This window comes from Podarcis tiliguerta, assembly GCF_965153285.1.
Source record: "Podarcis tiliguerta genome assembly, chromosome: 9".
NCBI classification, from domain to species: domain Eukaryota; kingdom Metazoa; phylum Chordata; class Lepidosauria; order Squamata; family Lacertidae; genus Podarcis; species Podarcis tiliguerta.
Window position 1 is genome coordinate 70,229,838 of NC_139542.1, and position 14,047 is coordinate 70,243,884.

Sequence of the window (14,047 nt, forward strand, 5' to 3'; positions counted from 1 at the left end):
TGGGGCAGGATGCTCCGCGGGGCCTCCGAGGAGTCTGCCTGCCTTCTTCCATCTCAGCTGTCCTACAGCTGAGGGGGAGGCGGCAGGTGGACTTTTTGGGGCAGCAAGGAGCCTGCTGGTGCCCAAGCCACCGTGTCACACATGGCTTGGGTGCGCTGCAGGCCCTGCAGGGAGTGCTGCCCGACATTTTGTCACCCCCCTCAGTGGTGACACCTGGGGCGGACCGCCCCTACCGCCCCCTTCCTCCGCCCAATTGCTCCGTAGGGCTGTGAAATGGGATGAAAACACTTGTCCATTCAGAGTGAGGGCAGAAAGCACTACCCTCACTCTGATTTGGCTTTATCAAGCTATCATTGTGAAACTGGCAGCATCCCTTGACGGAATCATGTTGCCTTCATAATCCCTGGTTGCCAGGACCCGCTTCAAGAAGAAGCACCCAGGGTGGCTTTCATTTGCCTGCGTTTCTCCACCTGTTTTGCGCTACATGTGCACCTGCAGCCTCTTTTGCGGGTGGAGGACCTACGAACAAGCCGAAGCAACAATGGAGCCTTTCGAAAGATCTGTGCATGCAGTACCTTCCTGAGGTGCGTAGAGGAATGAGCAGACATAGGAGCGGATCCTGGACAGCAGGCTTGGCTTGGCTCTGCTGATGCTAGAGGGACAGAAAGAAAGTTTGGCTCAGGCAGAGAAGAAGAGGCACACACACAAACACGCCAAGACACGAGGACACAGGGCCAGGGGACCCTTTTCAGGCTGAGGGCCGCAATGCCTCATCGACAACTTTTGCTGGGCTTAAGCAAGCTAGCATGCCTCCAGCCAGTAGAAAGCAAGGTTGGCACTAGCAGATAGTCTGGGAAAATACACTTTGTGCTTTCTCACTTCACACCCAGTCTGCACCCCTTTCTCCTGCTCACTCTCATTCTCTCTCTCTCTCCCTCCCTCCTGCACGAGGCAGCCATGACACGACCTCTCATGGCATATTCTTAGAATCCAAAGCCATTCTTGGGAATGTGAAGTACATAACTGGAAGCAAAGAACCTTTTTTGTCCACTTTACCAATGGGACTCCGGTGCATTTTATGTTACTTTTTTAGCAATGCTAGCAAATGAGAGAGGCAGTGGACAGTGGGTTAGCTCCAGCCTCCAAGCTATATTTTTTACTCATCTATCTATCTACGTATATCTATATCTATCTATCTATCTATCTATCTATCTATCTATCTATATCTAGCTAGCTACAGTGGTACCTCGGGTTAAGAACTTAATTCGTTCTTAACCTGAAACTGTTCTTAACCTGAGGTACCACTGTTATGTACTGAGTTGAATAGGATCCAAACTGCAGCAGTCTGATTGGTCCTAGAACAATAGGATCCAAAATGCAGCAGTCTGATTAGTCCTAGAACAATAGGATTCAGAATGCAGCAGTCTGACTGGTCCTAGAACAATGCAGCAGTATGATTGGTTGGCAGGAACCACCCAATCATGCTCCAGATAGAAGTGAATCCACAACCTGATTCGCTTACAGTAGAATTCCGGAATTAGCCAATCATGTGCAGCCCATTGTGTAAATAATGTATATAAAGCCGATACTTTGAGGGGACTTTGATTCATTCCTCCTCACCACTATGAGCTGAATAAAGAGCATGAAATCACTTTGCGACTCTGAGTATGTTTCAACCACTTTAGCTAATGGAGCCTCCTGCTGCCGCTGCTGCATGATTCTGTTCTCATCCTGAAGCAAAGTTCTTAACCCGAGGTACTATTTCTGGGTTAGCGGAGCCTGTAACCTGAAGCGTCTGTAACCCGAGGTACCACTGAATTGATTAATTTATTTAAAAAGTAGGTGGAGCTAATGTTGCCTTGGTATAATAGACTACTATCCAGTCTGCAAAAGCCAGAGGTTTCCATGCTCATGGCTCCATCCAGCCAACCCAGATGTGTGATCATAGGTCAAGCTCTCCAGGAGGTAATAAACACTTGAAGAGGGTGTGGATTGGGGCCAACAAGGAGCGTGGCTTGGGCCAGATAGAGAGCCACATTATTCTTATTTTTATTTATGTCATAAAATTTACTCGTGGCTTGGTGTGTTGTTGTTTTTAAACAACCCTAAAAGCGGTTTACAAAAACGATGAAACAAGATACAGGGATATTCTGGGATCAACCTGCCCACTCACCCCCATTTCAGTTCCCATCCATCTCCAGTTTTTTGGGATGCGGTTTTGCTGAATGAAAGACAGGCTGTGTGTGTGTGTGTGTGTGTGTGTGTGTGTGTGTGAGAGAGAGAGAGAGAGAGAGAGGTTTTACCTTTTATTTGGCGTCCTTTTTGCCAGGATATTCTTCAGATAGTCTTCGTAATAGCCACTCCCCGGCAGCTTAAAACAGACACAAAAGACTGATTATTCCACATGAATTTTTGGTGCAAGGTCGCATCTGCCCCCCCCCCCCCGAAAGTGCTCTAACGCCACTTCAATTGGCATAGCTTTCACCCCAAGGGTGTTCACCCAACAGAGCTAGAGTTCCCAGCACCCATGACTGTTTTAGTAGTACTAGAGTGTTTTAAAGGTATTGTGTGAATGTGACCACATCTCCAGATTAGGCCATGCTCTCTTAGCTGTGATTCCTGATTTGTGTGTGGGGGGAGGAGAGCAGGACCTAGATGACCCTTTGGGTCCCTTCCAATTCAACAGTTCTACAATACTTAACAGACAGCATTTGAAATATAGGGGGAAAGTAGGAACCTTGCTAAGGGACGCGGGTGGCACTGTGGGTTAAACCACAGAGCCTAGGGCTTTCTGATCAGAAGGTCGGCGGTTCAAATCCCCACGATGGGCTGAGCTCCCGTTGCTCGGTCCCTGCTCCTGCCAACCTAGCAGTTCGAAAGCACGTCAAAGTGCAAGTAGATAAATAGGTGGGAAGGTAAATGGCGTTTCCGTGCACTGCTCTGGTTCGCCAGAAGCGGCTTTGTCATGCTGGCCACATGACCCAGAAGCTGTACGCCGGCTCCCTTGGCCAGTAAAGCGAGATGAGCGCCGCAACCCCAGAGTCGGTCATGACTGGACCTAATGGTCAGGGGTCCCTTTACCTTTTAGGAACCTTGCTGCGTACTTAAAGGATTTGGGGTACAGCTTCATAGCACAAATTTGCAAATTTATAAGTATGGAAGTTCCAGAGAAAATTTAGGATAGGGAGTGGGAAACATTTGCATTTCACAGCATGCCCGGCCCACCACGTAAACCATGTATTCTTCTTCTTTTTTTAAGTTTGTGTGTGTTTAGGGAAAGGGGCAAGGGATCTGGGGCTCAGTTTAACACAGAAGACCTAGGCTGGCAAAATTGCCATTTCCTAAGCCATATTCAGCTCGCCAGCCAGGCAGGGTGGTCTTGAAAGCCAGGCCACACCAAAGCAGGAGCTGAAAAACACACCTCCAGTTTGGCATTTGCTCTGCAGGGCTGTGAAATGGAATGAAAATGCTTGCCCATTCAGAGTAATGGCAGAAAGCATTGCCCTCACTCTGGTTTGGCTTTTAAGACATTGTTGCGTAACTGGGCCTTGGACACACCCCACATTTGCCCCAAAATTCCCCTGTTGAAAAGGTACAAAGGTCTCAATCAATCCATCGGTTCAACTCAATTTTCACATAGCTAAAGGGGCTGTTGCAAAAATGTAAGAGGCCGATTTGCACATTAAAAGAATATTAGGTGCACACCTGTAAAAGCCCATTAATTATGACAAACATGTGCAGTTTTGCAATTTGCAAAATGAATAGTTAATTAGTTGGAAAATGAATTAACTGACAGCTCCAATAATCACCCCTGCTGCACATTCTTGTTAGGTACTTGGCCATCATCGGCTCAAGTCCTGCTTAGGTTTATAGCAGGCCTGGTACAGAAAACTGGCACCCTTTGACAGCTTTCTCTGCCCTGATGCCTGCCCTGGGCTTCTGGCTGTGGGCACACCCAGTAGCTGCAGGAGCAAGCAGCCTTATAAGCCCAGCGCTGCATTGTGGGAATTGTGGAAAATCAAAGTGGCCATTTGCACCATCAGGAAAACACTTTGTGAAGGGCTACCGCAACCCAGGAGCCAGTCTGAGTCTGAGCTTGAGCCATGGAGAACTAACGTGACATGCCCCATCTTGAGATGCTGCTGGCCGTCTGGGGCCAGAGAGAAAATGCAAGCAATTCATCCAAGAGATATTTGATGGCGGACACCACCTGGGAAATCAGGGCAAGGAAGGAGGATGAGATGAAGAATAAATTAAAAAGCAAAGGGGGCTGGGGCAAAGACCACACAGGATTCTCCAATTATTCCCTTGAGGACCAGAAGGACCAGAAAATATGGTCTCCAGGGAATGTGGTTCAAGTATAAAGACTCTTTGAATTAAAGGAGAAGACCACCAATTGTACAGGAGGGTTCACAGGCTGCCTGGCCAGATGTCTCTAGTGCTGTAGAGGAAATTTTTTAGGGAGGCTTGCCCTTCAACTGCAACGTGGCAAATGTGCTTTGATTGGGGATAATAAGGTAGGAGCGGCATCTTTTCAAAAGGGCAAAATAAGCCAGTGATGCTGCTGAGAGAGAAAACAGGAGGAAGCACACCCAAAAGCTCAGTCCATTTCCATCCTGGCTCTCTTTCAGGTGCGCTCAGCCAGAGCTCTGCTTCACCCCATTTTTCAGGGAATCATTAAAACCAGCATGGAGGCAAGGCTGGGGGATCTAAAAGGCGTGTCTCCACCACCCACCATTCTGCCTGGACACTGAGGTCCAGCGTTGAGGGCCTTCTGGCGGTTCCCTCACTGCAAGAAGCCAAGTTACAGGGAACCAGGCAGAGGGCCTTCTCGGTGGTGGCACCTGCCCTGTGGAAAGCCCTCCCACCAGATGTCAAAGAGAACAACAACTACCAGACTTTTAGAAGACATCTGAAGGCAGCCCTGTCTAGGGAAGCTTTTAATGTTTGATGGACTATTGTATTTTAATATTTTGTTGGAAGCCGCCCAGAGCGGCTGGGGAAACCCAGCCAGAAGGGCGGGGTATAAATAATAAATTATTATTTATTATTATTATTAAAGACAATTCATTTTTTTTAAATTTTAAAAAAACCCTACACTAAAATACACCCCCCCATGCAAACAGGTTATAAGACACTTAAAAGCCGAAGGTCTGATTAAAAGGGAATGTTTTTGTCTGGAACCTAAAGATATGCAATGACGGTGCCAGGTAAACCTCCTTGGGTTCCCAAGTGGGGAGCCACCACTGAAAACAACATTTGCCTGTTTAGAATTAGTATAATTATAATCTAATGCATTTATAACCCAGTCTGCCGCCCAATGAGCTCAATGCAGCATACAAGGCTCTCTCAATCCGCATAACAACTCTGCAAGACAAGTTAGGCTGAGAGGCAGTGACTGGCACCGAGTGGGTGATTTGAAGCCTGGCCTCTTCCAGGTCCTAGTCTGACACTCTAACCACTACACCACACTGTCTCTCCAACGAGACTCTCCACTAACTTGCCATGACTCTCTGGCATTCCAGAAAGGATTCTTTCCTGGCCCTGCATGGAGATACTGGGGGATTGAAGTTGAGATCTTCTGCATGCAAACCACGTTCTCTGAATTCTGAGCCCCTCCAGAAATGCTACCATCTGTGCTGATTAATCTGTGATGTCTCATTCACACATTCAAGTCACTTTCTGACGCTACAGTCAGTGGGCAAGGACTGTGAGCTGCAAACTGGCACCACGGTAGGTTGGCAAGGCAGTGATTCAGGAAGAGGCTCATAGCTGATTGTTCCAGCATCTTCCTGCAGGAAGCAAAACCATATTGTGAAAGGCTACCCACCAACATGCAGGCTGTGATATGCAGCAAAGACACCCATGATATATTTATTTATTGCATTTATATTAGATCTACTGTGAGTGAAGCTCTGTTGGTGACCTCTCTCTTTGCCACGGACAGTCAGGGTATGCTCTTGCTTGCGCCAACCCAGAAAAGACCTTCAGACAATTTCTGCAACATCCTCAGCACACTTCTTATATTTTTAAATAAGCACCCGACTTCTGCAACCTATTTAAAATGCCTTGCATAATTCCCATATGCCTCGCCAGCCTTTGTGATCGCAGTTGCGGAGGTGCTAATTATCATGGGGAGGGGAGTGGGTCTGTCACTACACAAGATTGTTGCAGGATCCCAGATGGAGTTCTGCACAAACATCGCAAGTGGAATAAGAAGGAACGTTCTGTTCCGACTCCTTATCCCAGAGTTGTGGATTGGGCTAAACCCTAAAATCCGAGTGCAGATTTGGGCTTCTATCGATTATATGTTTATTTTTAAATAGAGCTTTCTTTCTTAAAACAAGGACCTCTGTGCCAGTCGTTTGGATTATGATTCTGTTGCCAAACAATAACTCTGCTCCTTCCACTGTAAGGCTCTGAATAGGAAACATTCAGAAACTCAAATCTTCTTGAGCTAAGTGGTTTAGATTTCAGCAAAAATAAAAGCAGATTATTGTCCCCCCCCACCAAAGAGCCGAATTGTCTTTCCCACACACCCTGTAAACTGAGGGCACCTCAATTAGAGTCGGCCTTGGGAAGGAAATCACAGGATTGTAGAATCAGAAGGGACCCCAAGGCTCATTGAGGAATCACAGGGAAAGCATCCCTGACAGATGGTCATCCAGCCTCTGCTTAAAAACCTCCAAGGAAGGAGAGTCCACTGCCTTCTGAGGACTGAGTGAATATGGTCCATTGTCAAACAGCTCTTACTGCCAGGAAGTTCTTCCTAAGCTTTAGTCGGAACCCCCTTCCTTGCAATTTGAATCCACTGGTTTGGGTTCTGCCTTCCAGAGCAGCAGAAAAGCAGCTTGCTCCATCCTCCTTTTAGATATTTGAAGACGCCTCTCCTTTCTCCTCTGAGTCTCCTCTTTTCCAGGCTGAACATCCCCAACTCCCTCCATTGTTCCTCATAATACTTGGTCATCTTGGTTGCCCTCCTCTGCACACATTCCAGCATGTCAATATCCTTTTTAAACTGTGGTGGTCAGAACTGGACACAGGACGCCAGGTGTGGTCTGACCAAGGCAGAATAGAATGGGACTATTATTATTATTCAGAGGTGGGTGGCGCTGTGGTCTAAACCACAGAGCCTAAGGCTTGCCCATCAGAAGGTTGGCGGTTCGAAACCCCGCGACGGGGTGAGCTCCCGTTGCTCGGTCCCTGCTCCTGCAATCTAGCAGTTCGAAAGCACGTCAAGTGCAAGTAGATAAATAGGTACCACTCTGGTGGGAAGGTAAACGGCATTTCTGTGCACTGCTCTGGTTTGCCAGAAGTGGCTTAGTCATGCTGGCCACATGACCTAGAAGCTGTCTGTGGACATACGCCGGCTCCCTCGGCCAGTAAAGCGAGATGAGCGTGCAACTCCAGAGTCGTCCGCGACTGGACCTAATGGTCAGGGGTCCCTTTACCTTTATTATTATTATTATTAAATAAAAAGATTCCTTCCGGCAGCACCTTAGAGACCAACTAAGTTTGTTATTGGCATGCACACGAAAGCTCATACCAATAACAAACTTACAGTGGTACCTCGCAAGATGAATGCCTTGCAAGACGAAAAACTCGCAAGACGAAAGAGTTTTTTGCTTTTTTAGTTGCTTCGCAAGACGAATTTCCCTATGGGCTTGCTTCGCAAGACGAAAACGTCTTGCGCATTCGTCAATGCATTCCTATGGGAAACCGTCAATGCATTTCTTATGGGAAACCGTGCTTCGCAAGACGAAAAATTCACAAGACGAAAAACTCGCAGAACGAATTAATTTCGTCTTGCGAGGCACCACTGTAGTTGGTCTCTAAGGTGCTACTGGAAGGAATTTTTTAATTTTGTTTCAACTATGGCAGACCAACACGGCTGCCTACCCGTAACTATTATTATTAAATTAGATTTGTATATTGCCCTTCATCTGTAGATCTCAGAGCAGTTCACAGCAGCAAAATAAAAGATAAAAACCAAAAGTACATAATAAAAACAAGAACTTCCCTTGACTGAACATGAGACTTCTGTTAAAGCAGCCGAGAACTGCATTAGCTTCACACTGTTGCAAGGCAACAGCTTTTTCATAGTCCCTGAGGCTTGGTCAACAGCATCTGGGTGGCCACAAGGTTTTCCCCACTCCTGAGCTAGGAACTTAGAAAGCTGCTTGTTCCCAGGCCAGACAATTCCTCCATTTTGTTGTGTCAGCTTAATCTATTGCCTATCAAGGAATTGCAAGAGCACAGCTCATTCCTCCCCACCGCCAGAACTTCATGGAGCAGAAAGGTGTGTGAAAATGAAACACTTGTTATTTTTAAATGCGCGCAGGCACGCATGTCACCTTGACATTTCAGGAACTGCCAAGTGGGTCAGGTTCCATTTTCTGTTTCTGTACGGCATCTACAATTTGTGCTCACTCCAAAAATAGGCACCACATATTGGCAACGCCTTGCATAATTTGCACCTGTTTCGTAATGGAAGCAGTTGGGAGTCGGAAACGTTAGACAGGTAAAACCTTAGTGCCACACCATCTCAGAATTCCTGCCTGTATTTCTCCCCGCCAAACCCCAATTCAACAAGGGCAAGTCCTGCTGTATTTTTTCCCTTAACAAGTTGGTATATTTATATGCAACTATTCATAAGAACGGGGACGCGGGTGGCGCTGTGGGTTAAACCACAGAGCCTAGGACTTGCCAATCAGAAGGTCAGCGGTTCGAATCCCCGCAATGGGATGAGCTCCTGTTGCTCAGTCCCTGCTCCTGCCAACCTAGCAGTTCGAAAGCACGTCAAAGTGCAAGTAGATAAATAGGTACCACTCCAGCGGGAAGGTAAACGGCGTTTCTGTGCGCTGCTCTGGTTCGCCAGAAGCGGCTTAGTCATGCTGGCCACATGACCTGGAAGCTGTACGCCGGCTCCCTCGGCCAATAAAGCGAGATGAGCGCCGCAGCCCCAGAGTCGGCCACGACTGGACCTAATGGTCAGGGGTCCCTTTACCTCTATTCATAAGAACAATCAGAGCAGTTTACAACAAGAGCATGTAAAACCATACAATGAAAACCGTATGAAAAAGTTAAAATCAGTAACCAACTAACAGTTGTGGAAAATGTATTCTTCATTGCCTGCTTCCATCAGGAATTTAAAAGTTGAAACAGAGGGTGCCAGCTGATTTTCCCAACACTTCCTTACCTGAGAATTATTCTGTCCTTCTGACTCTCAGCTCCCTTCAGCCCAAGCCAGCATGGCCAATGGTTAGGGAAGATGGGCTCTGTCCACTGCTGGCCTCGTGACAAAGCCATGCACACTCCCCACGTCCCAGGAATCAAGTAAGGCTTTTGCTTTGCAGCATGTCTGTTTTCTTGTGCTGAGGTCCTTTCTGTTCCAGGGATGAAGAGGCTGAGCCTGTGGCCCTCCAGGGATTTGTTGGACCACAACTCCCATCACCCCTGAACCTTGGACATGCTAGAAAACCAATGGGGGTTGGAGTCCCAGAATTGTAGATCATGCGTAAGCCTTGAGGCTGAACTACCACAATGCACCCTGTGTGGAACTGCCCTTGGTCCTGGTTCAGATGCTCCAGCTGGTGCAAAATGTTGTGACCAGATTGCTGACAGCTGCACTAGCTGCCCATCTACTACTGAGACAGGTGTAAGGTCCTTGCGTTAATTTATAAAGCCCCAAACAACTTAGGTCCACGGTTTGCCTGAAGCCTTCTATCCCGCTGAGATCACCTGCAGGAATGTGGTTGGCTGTTCCCCAAGTTGGTGAAGCTCACTTGAAAACAAGAAGCGACAGAGCCTTTGGCCCTGTGGAACTCTCCACCACTGGAGAGTCAGCAGACGCATTCTGTGCCAACTTTGAAATGCCTACTGGAAACTTTTCTATTCTGCTGGGCAAGCAATTAAGAATGTATCTTTCCACCTGGTTTATAGTGGTCTGTTTCTAGCCTTTTGAATGTTTTAAACTGTGTACGGCTTTTGTGTTTTCATTGTTGTGTAAACCATGTGTGTGTTATATATTGGTATACAAGTACTCTTATAATTAAGCAGCTCGAGGAGATGAGGTTCCCCATCCCTGCTCTACTCAGTCTACACCAGCACCCGGAGATATATCTTCCTCTAGTTTGACCCAGTGATGTTGCCATGCCTTACCTCCACCGTCACTTTCTTCCTCTTCTGCTCTCTGAAGCTCTTGACAAGCTGTGCAGGATACCAAAGGCTCAAAACCACAAGGCACAGGATGATGGGGAGATAAGAAAGCAGGGAATAGTACCTATAAATCTGAGCAGAGACAAAGAGAACGGCTGCAAGAAAGACAAACCTGTGTTCAACTCATAAATCCCATGACAAGCGACAACTCTCCCCCTGCTGGATAACTCCAGCAAGTTGCTACAACCCTTGCAGAACCCAGCAGGGAGGAAGAGGAGGTTGGGGCAATGCTAGAATTTGTTGATTGCCTGTCATTGCTTCTGGTACCACCTGCGGGTGGGTCCTCTGCTTTCACGTCCTACCCCTAGATCCTGAGCTGAAAGCCCTTGAAGAGGCTCCTTGCCTCACTGACCTCCTGGTTCCTGATTCCCTGCAAGCCCTTTCTTTGCCAACAGTTGGGTCTTGAGGTCTGCAAAGATGGGCCAGGCCCACACAGCCATGGTGCCATTATGGGCATCATATATTGCTCAGAACATGGCTAGGTTCTCTTGCCCACCCCTCCTGCAAAGCAGCAGCTAGCCTCTCCAGGAACAGGCTTCCTCCTTGCAGCTATTTAGAACTGGCCCATGCCAACCAAACCTCAAGGCCTTCCAGCCTCCCCAGTTGTCTTTACCTTGGGCGACTGAGGGCATTCCACCTTCTGCCAGAGATGGACCACGCAATGGCACCAGGACAGCAGGCAGCCCAAGAAGTACCCAGCTCTGTGCCTGACCGTAGCACATGCAATTAAGGGGTAGTAGAAGGCAGGGTAATAGAGCAAAGCCATGATCTTCCAGTACTCTGGAGAGGGAGATCAAGGGGGAGAGAAGGGCAGAGGTTAAGAGCCTCAGCTGGACAACAAACAGAGGCAATTCAGCAAGGCAGGCCATGCCGAGAGCATGCACGGTGGAGTCAGCGATGGGGCTCCCACAAACGTCCCTTGAAGATGCTGCATCCGTTTCCCCCATGCAAAAGAGCTCCTTGGAAGCTACTCCCTTGGAAGAATGACAGGTGCTAGTGCATAAGCTGCCAAGGCAGTGTGGCTTCTAGTTTAGGGGTTCCTGCATTGCAGGGGGTTGTGCTTTGACTCTGCAGTTCCAGGATTGTATGATAGGGATGGGCAGATTTCTTAAAGGTCCACTTTTTTAAAGTTTAGTTCAAAAGTTGCATTTCTCTCAATTTTGGGCCATTTCTGCCTGGAGGCAACTGTTTGGCCACTGCAAGAAGCCGGGTGCTGGATCTTGGCTCTGATACAGCAGGGGTCTTCACATTCTCCACATTCTCAGTGTATAAATCTTGCAGACACAATGCAGCTTTGGGAGCCCTGAATGTCTTCAGATTGGCGAACAATACACAAAATTAAAAAGGATAGTGTGGACCAGTGGGGTCCAAACTTTTTCCAAAGAGGGCCAGATGTGATGAAGTGAAGGGCCATGAGGGCCAACGAAAGTTGTTAACCTTTTTTTAGGGTTGAAATTGTTGAGCTTTTTATAAACTGCCACAGGGGCCGGATTACACCGACCGGCAGGCCCCCAAATCAGTCTTTAGACATGCCTATGCCTGGTGTAGAACACTGAAGAAGGGCTCTCTACTGTGCCCATGGAAGCAACCTGGTTATGACTATATAGGGCTATAAAGTCCTATGCAGCTTAAAGACTGTATTCTCCGTTATAAACCTGCCTGGGCTCTGAGGTGGGGCGGGGCGGGGCGGGGTGGGGCGGGGCAGGGAGGCTTCTCTTGGTCCTGCTACCCTCACAGGCATGCTTGGTGATGACATGGGACAGGGCCTTCTTGGTGGCTGCTCCCAGACAACTTTGGAAGTCCCTTGCTGGAGAAGCTGGACTGGCTCCCTCCTTGTGGTCCTTCCATTGGCAGGTGAGGATGGCTCTGTTCTGACAGGCTTTGGGGAATCTATTGTTATATAAAGGAATGGGCTTTTTATAGCGCTGTGCCAATTTTATTATCTGTTTTTTAATAGATTCACTTTAATTCTATCAGAGTTTAACTACTTTTAAACGATTCTCTTCTGTAAGTTTTTAGCTTTCTGTATTTTATCTGGCCAGTAGTGATGTATGGAAGTGAGAACTGGACCATAAAGTAGGCTGATCGCCAAAGAATTGATGCTTTTGAATTATGGTGCTGGAGGAGACTCTTGAGAGTCCCATGGACTGCAAGAAGATCAAACCTCTCCATTCTGAAGGAAATCAGCCCTGAGTGCTCACTGGAAGGACAGATCGTGAAGCTGAGGCTCCAAGACTTTGGCCACCTCATGAGAAGAGAAGACTCACTGGAAAAGACCCTGATGTTGGGAAAGATGGAGGGCACAAGGAGAAGGGGACGACAGAGGACGAGATGGTTGGACAGTGTTCTCGAAGCTACCAGCATGAGTTTGACCAAACTGTGGGAGGCAGTGGAAGACAGGAGTGCCTGGCGTGCTCTGGTCCAGGGGGTCATGAAGAGTCGGACACGACTAAACAACTAAACAACAACAACATTTTATCTGGGCTGTTTTGATTTATGTAAGCTGCCTTGAGTCCTAGTCTAGTGAAAAGCAGGATATAAATAATAATAATAACAACTCTCAGTGTTACCTCGATTCTGGGTCGAGGAGCCGGAGATGAAGGGCAGAGGGTCACTATCCAGAACCAGGATGCATAAGGAGGAGAAGAGGATACCAAAAACTGCCACAGACAGCCCCTTGTGACCTTCCTCTTCCAAGAAATGCACAGGGCTTAAGGAGGAACAAAGACGAGAATGATTTTAAAAAGGACCCATTTGCACCAGCGGAACATCTCTGCAGAAGGGCTGCCCTCCCCATAAACTCTGCAGACTTGCAGACACACCGCAGGCCCAGAGTGGAGACTGAAGTGCATCCATACCATTTCAGTGTTCAGCTTTTGCAACGATGGGGTGTGCTCAATGCATTCATGCTGTGCACGGACAAGAATATGCACAAATGACTTTGGTTGTTTCCAAAAATTGCACCCAGGTAGGAGAAGCCAAATACACCTGAGCTTTTCTCACTTGCTCTATGCAGGTGTGAATGGCCGAACTCAGGTGGCTTAGGAAACTGCCCAATAGCCGCTTAGGCGATTGACCCAACTTTTGCAGTATTTCCTGCTCTAACTGGCAGTGACTGTCCAGCGTCTAGAGCAATGAAGGGCCCTTACGTCTCACCTGCAACCTGACCCTTTTCCGGAGATGACCGCAATTGAGACGGGCACCTTTTGCATGCAAGACAGATGCTCTACCGCTGAGCTGTGGGCTGCCCCTCCCACCAAAGGGCACAGAGAGGTGCAACACTGCAATCCTGGGAAGTGTGACCATGCCATGGTCCCTGTTGCCACATCCCTCACGGAGCCTGCTCTTCCCCTGGCAATACCTCTTGCTTCTCTAGTATGTGGCCCCTGGAAGGCTGTCCACAAGAGAATGTGGCCCTCTGCTCGAAGTAGCCTCCCTACCCAGGTGTATACACATCCATTTTACTAGTTGCGTAGTGGCTAGAACGTTGGACTAAGACCTGGGAGAGACCAGGGTTCACATCTCTACTCCAGCATGAAACTCACTGGGTGTGACCGGGGGGGGGGCAGTTCTTGCCTCTCAGCAGGACCTACCACACAGGGTTGTTGTGGAGATTAAGTGAGGACTAGGACCTGGGAGAGACCTGGGTTCTAATCCTCCACCCAGCCATGAAGCTCCCTGGGTGTGACTCTGGGGGCCAGTCACTGCCCCTGAGCCTGATCTACCTCACAGGGTTGTTGTTATCAGATTAAACGGGGGGGGGGGGCGTTTCATATGTGCCGTATCGAGCTCCTTGGAGTAAAGGTGGCATAGAAATGTATAAGCAAGC

The 14,047-nt window shown here is 48.1% G+C and overlaps 1 protein-coding gene across 1 annotated transcript in view; it reads right to left on the minus strand.

The window, feature by feature from the left end:
• The window catches only part of STRA6 (signaling receptor and transporter of retinol STRA6), a 60,750-nt gene that overhangs the window by 17,680 nt on the left and 29,023 nt on the right, over nt 1–14,047 (minus strand). The window contains exons 5-9 of the mRNA XM_083398892.1: nt 12,789–12,928; nt 10,832–10,998; nt 10,162–10,290; nt 2,304–2,371; nt 576–652 (exon numbers count right to left, since the gene is read on the minus strand). Of these exons, the coding sequence (XP_083255018.1) occupies nt 576–652; nt 2,304–2,371; nt 10,162–10,290; nt 10,832–10,998; nt 12,789–12,928 (581 nt within the window). The remainder of the gene's footprint in view (nt 1–575; nt 653–2,303; nt 2,372–10,161; nt 10,291–10,831; nt 10,999–12,788; nt 12,929–14,047) is intronic.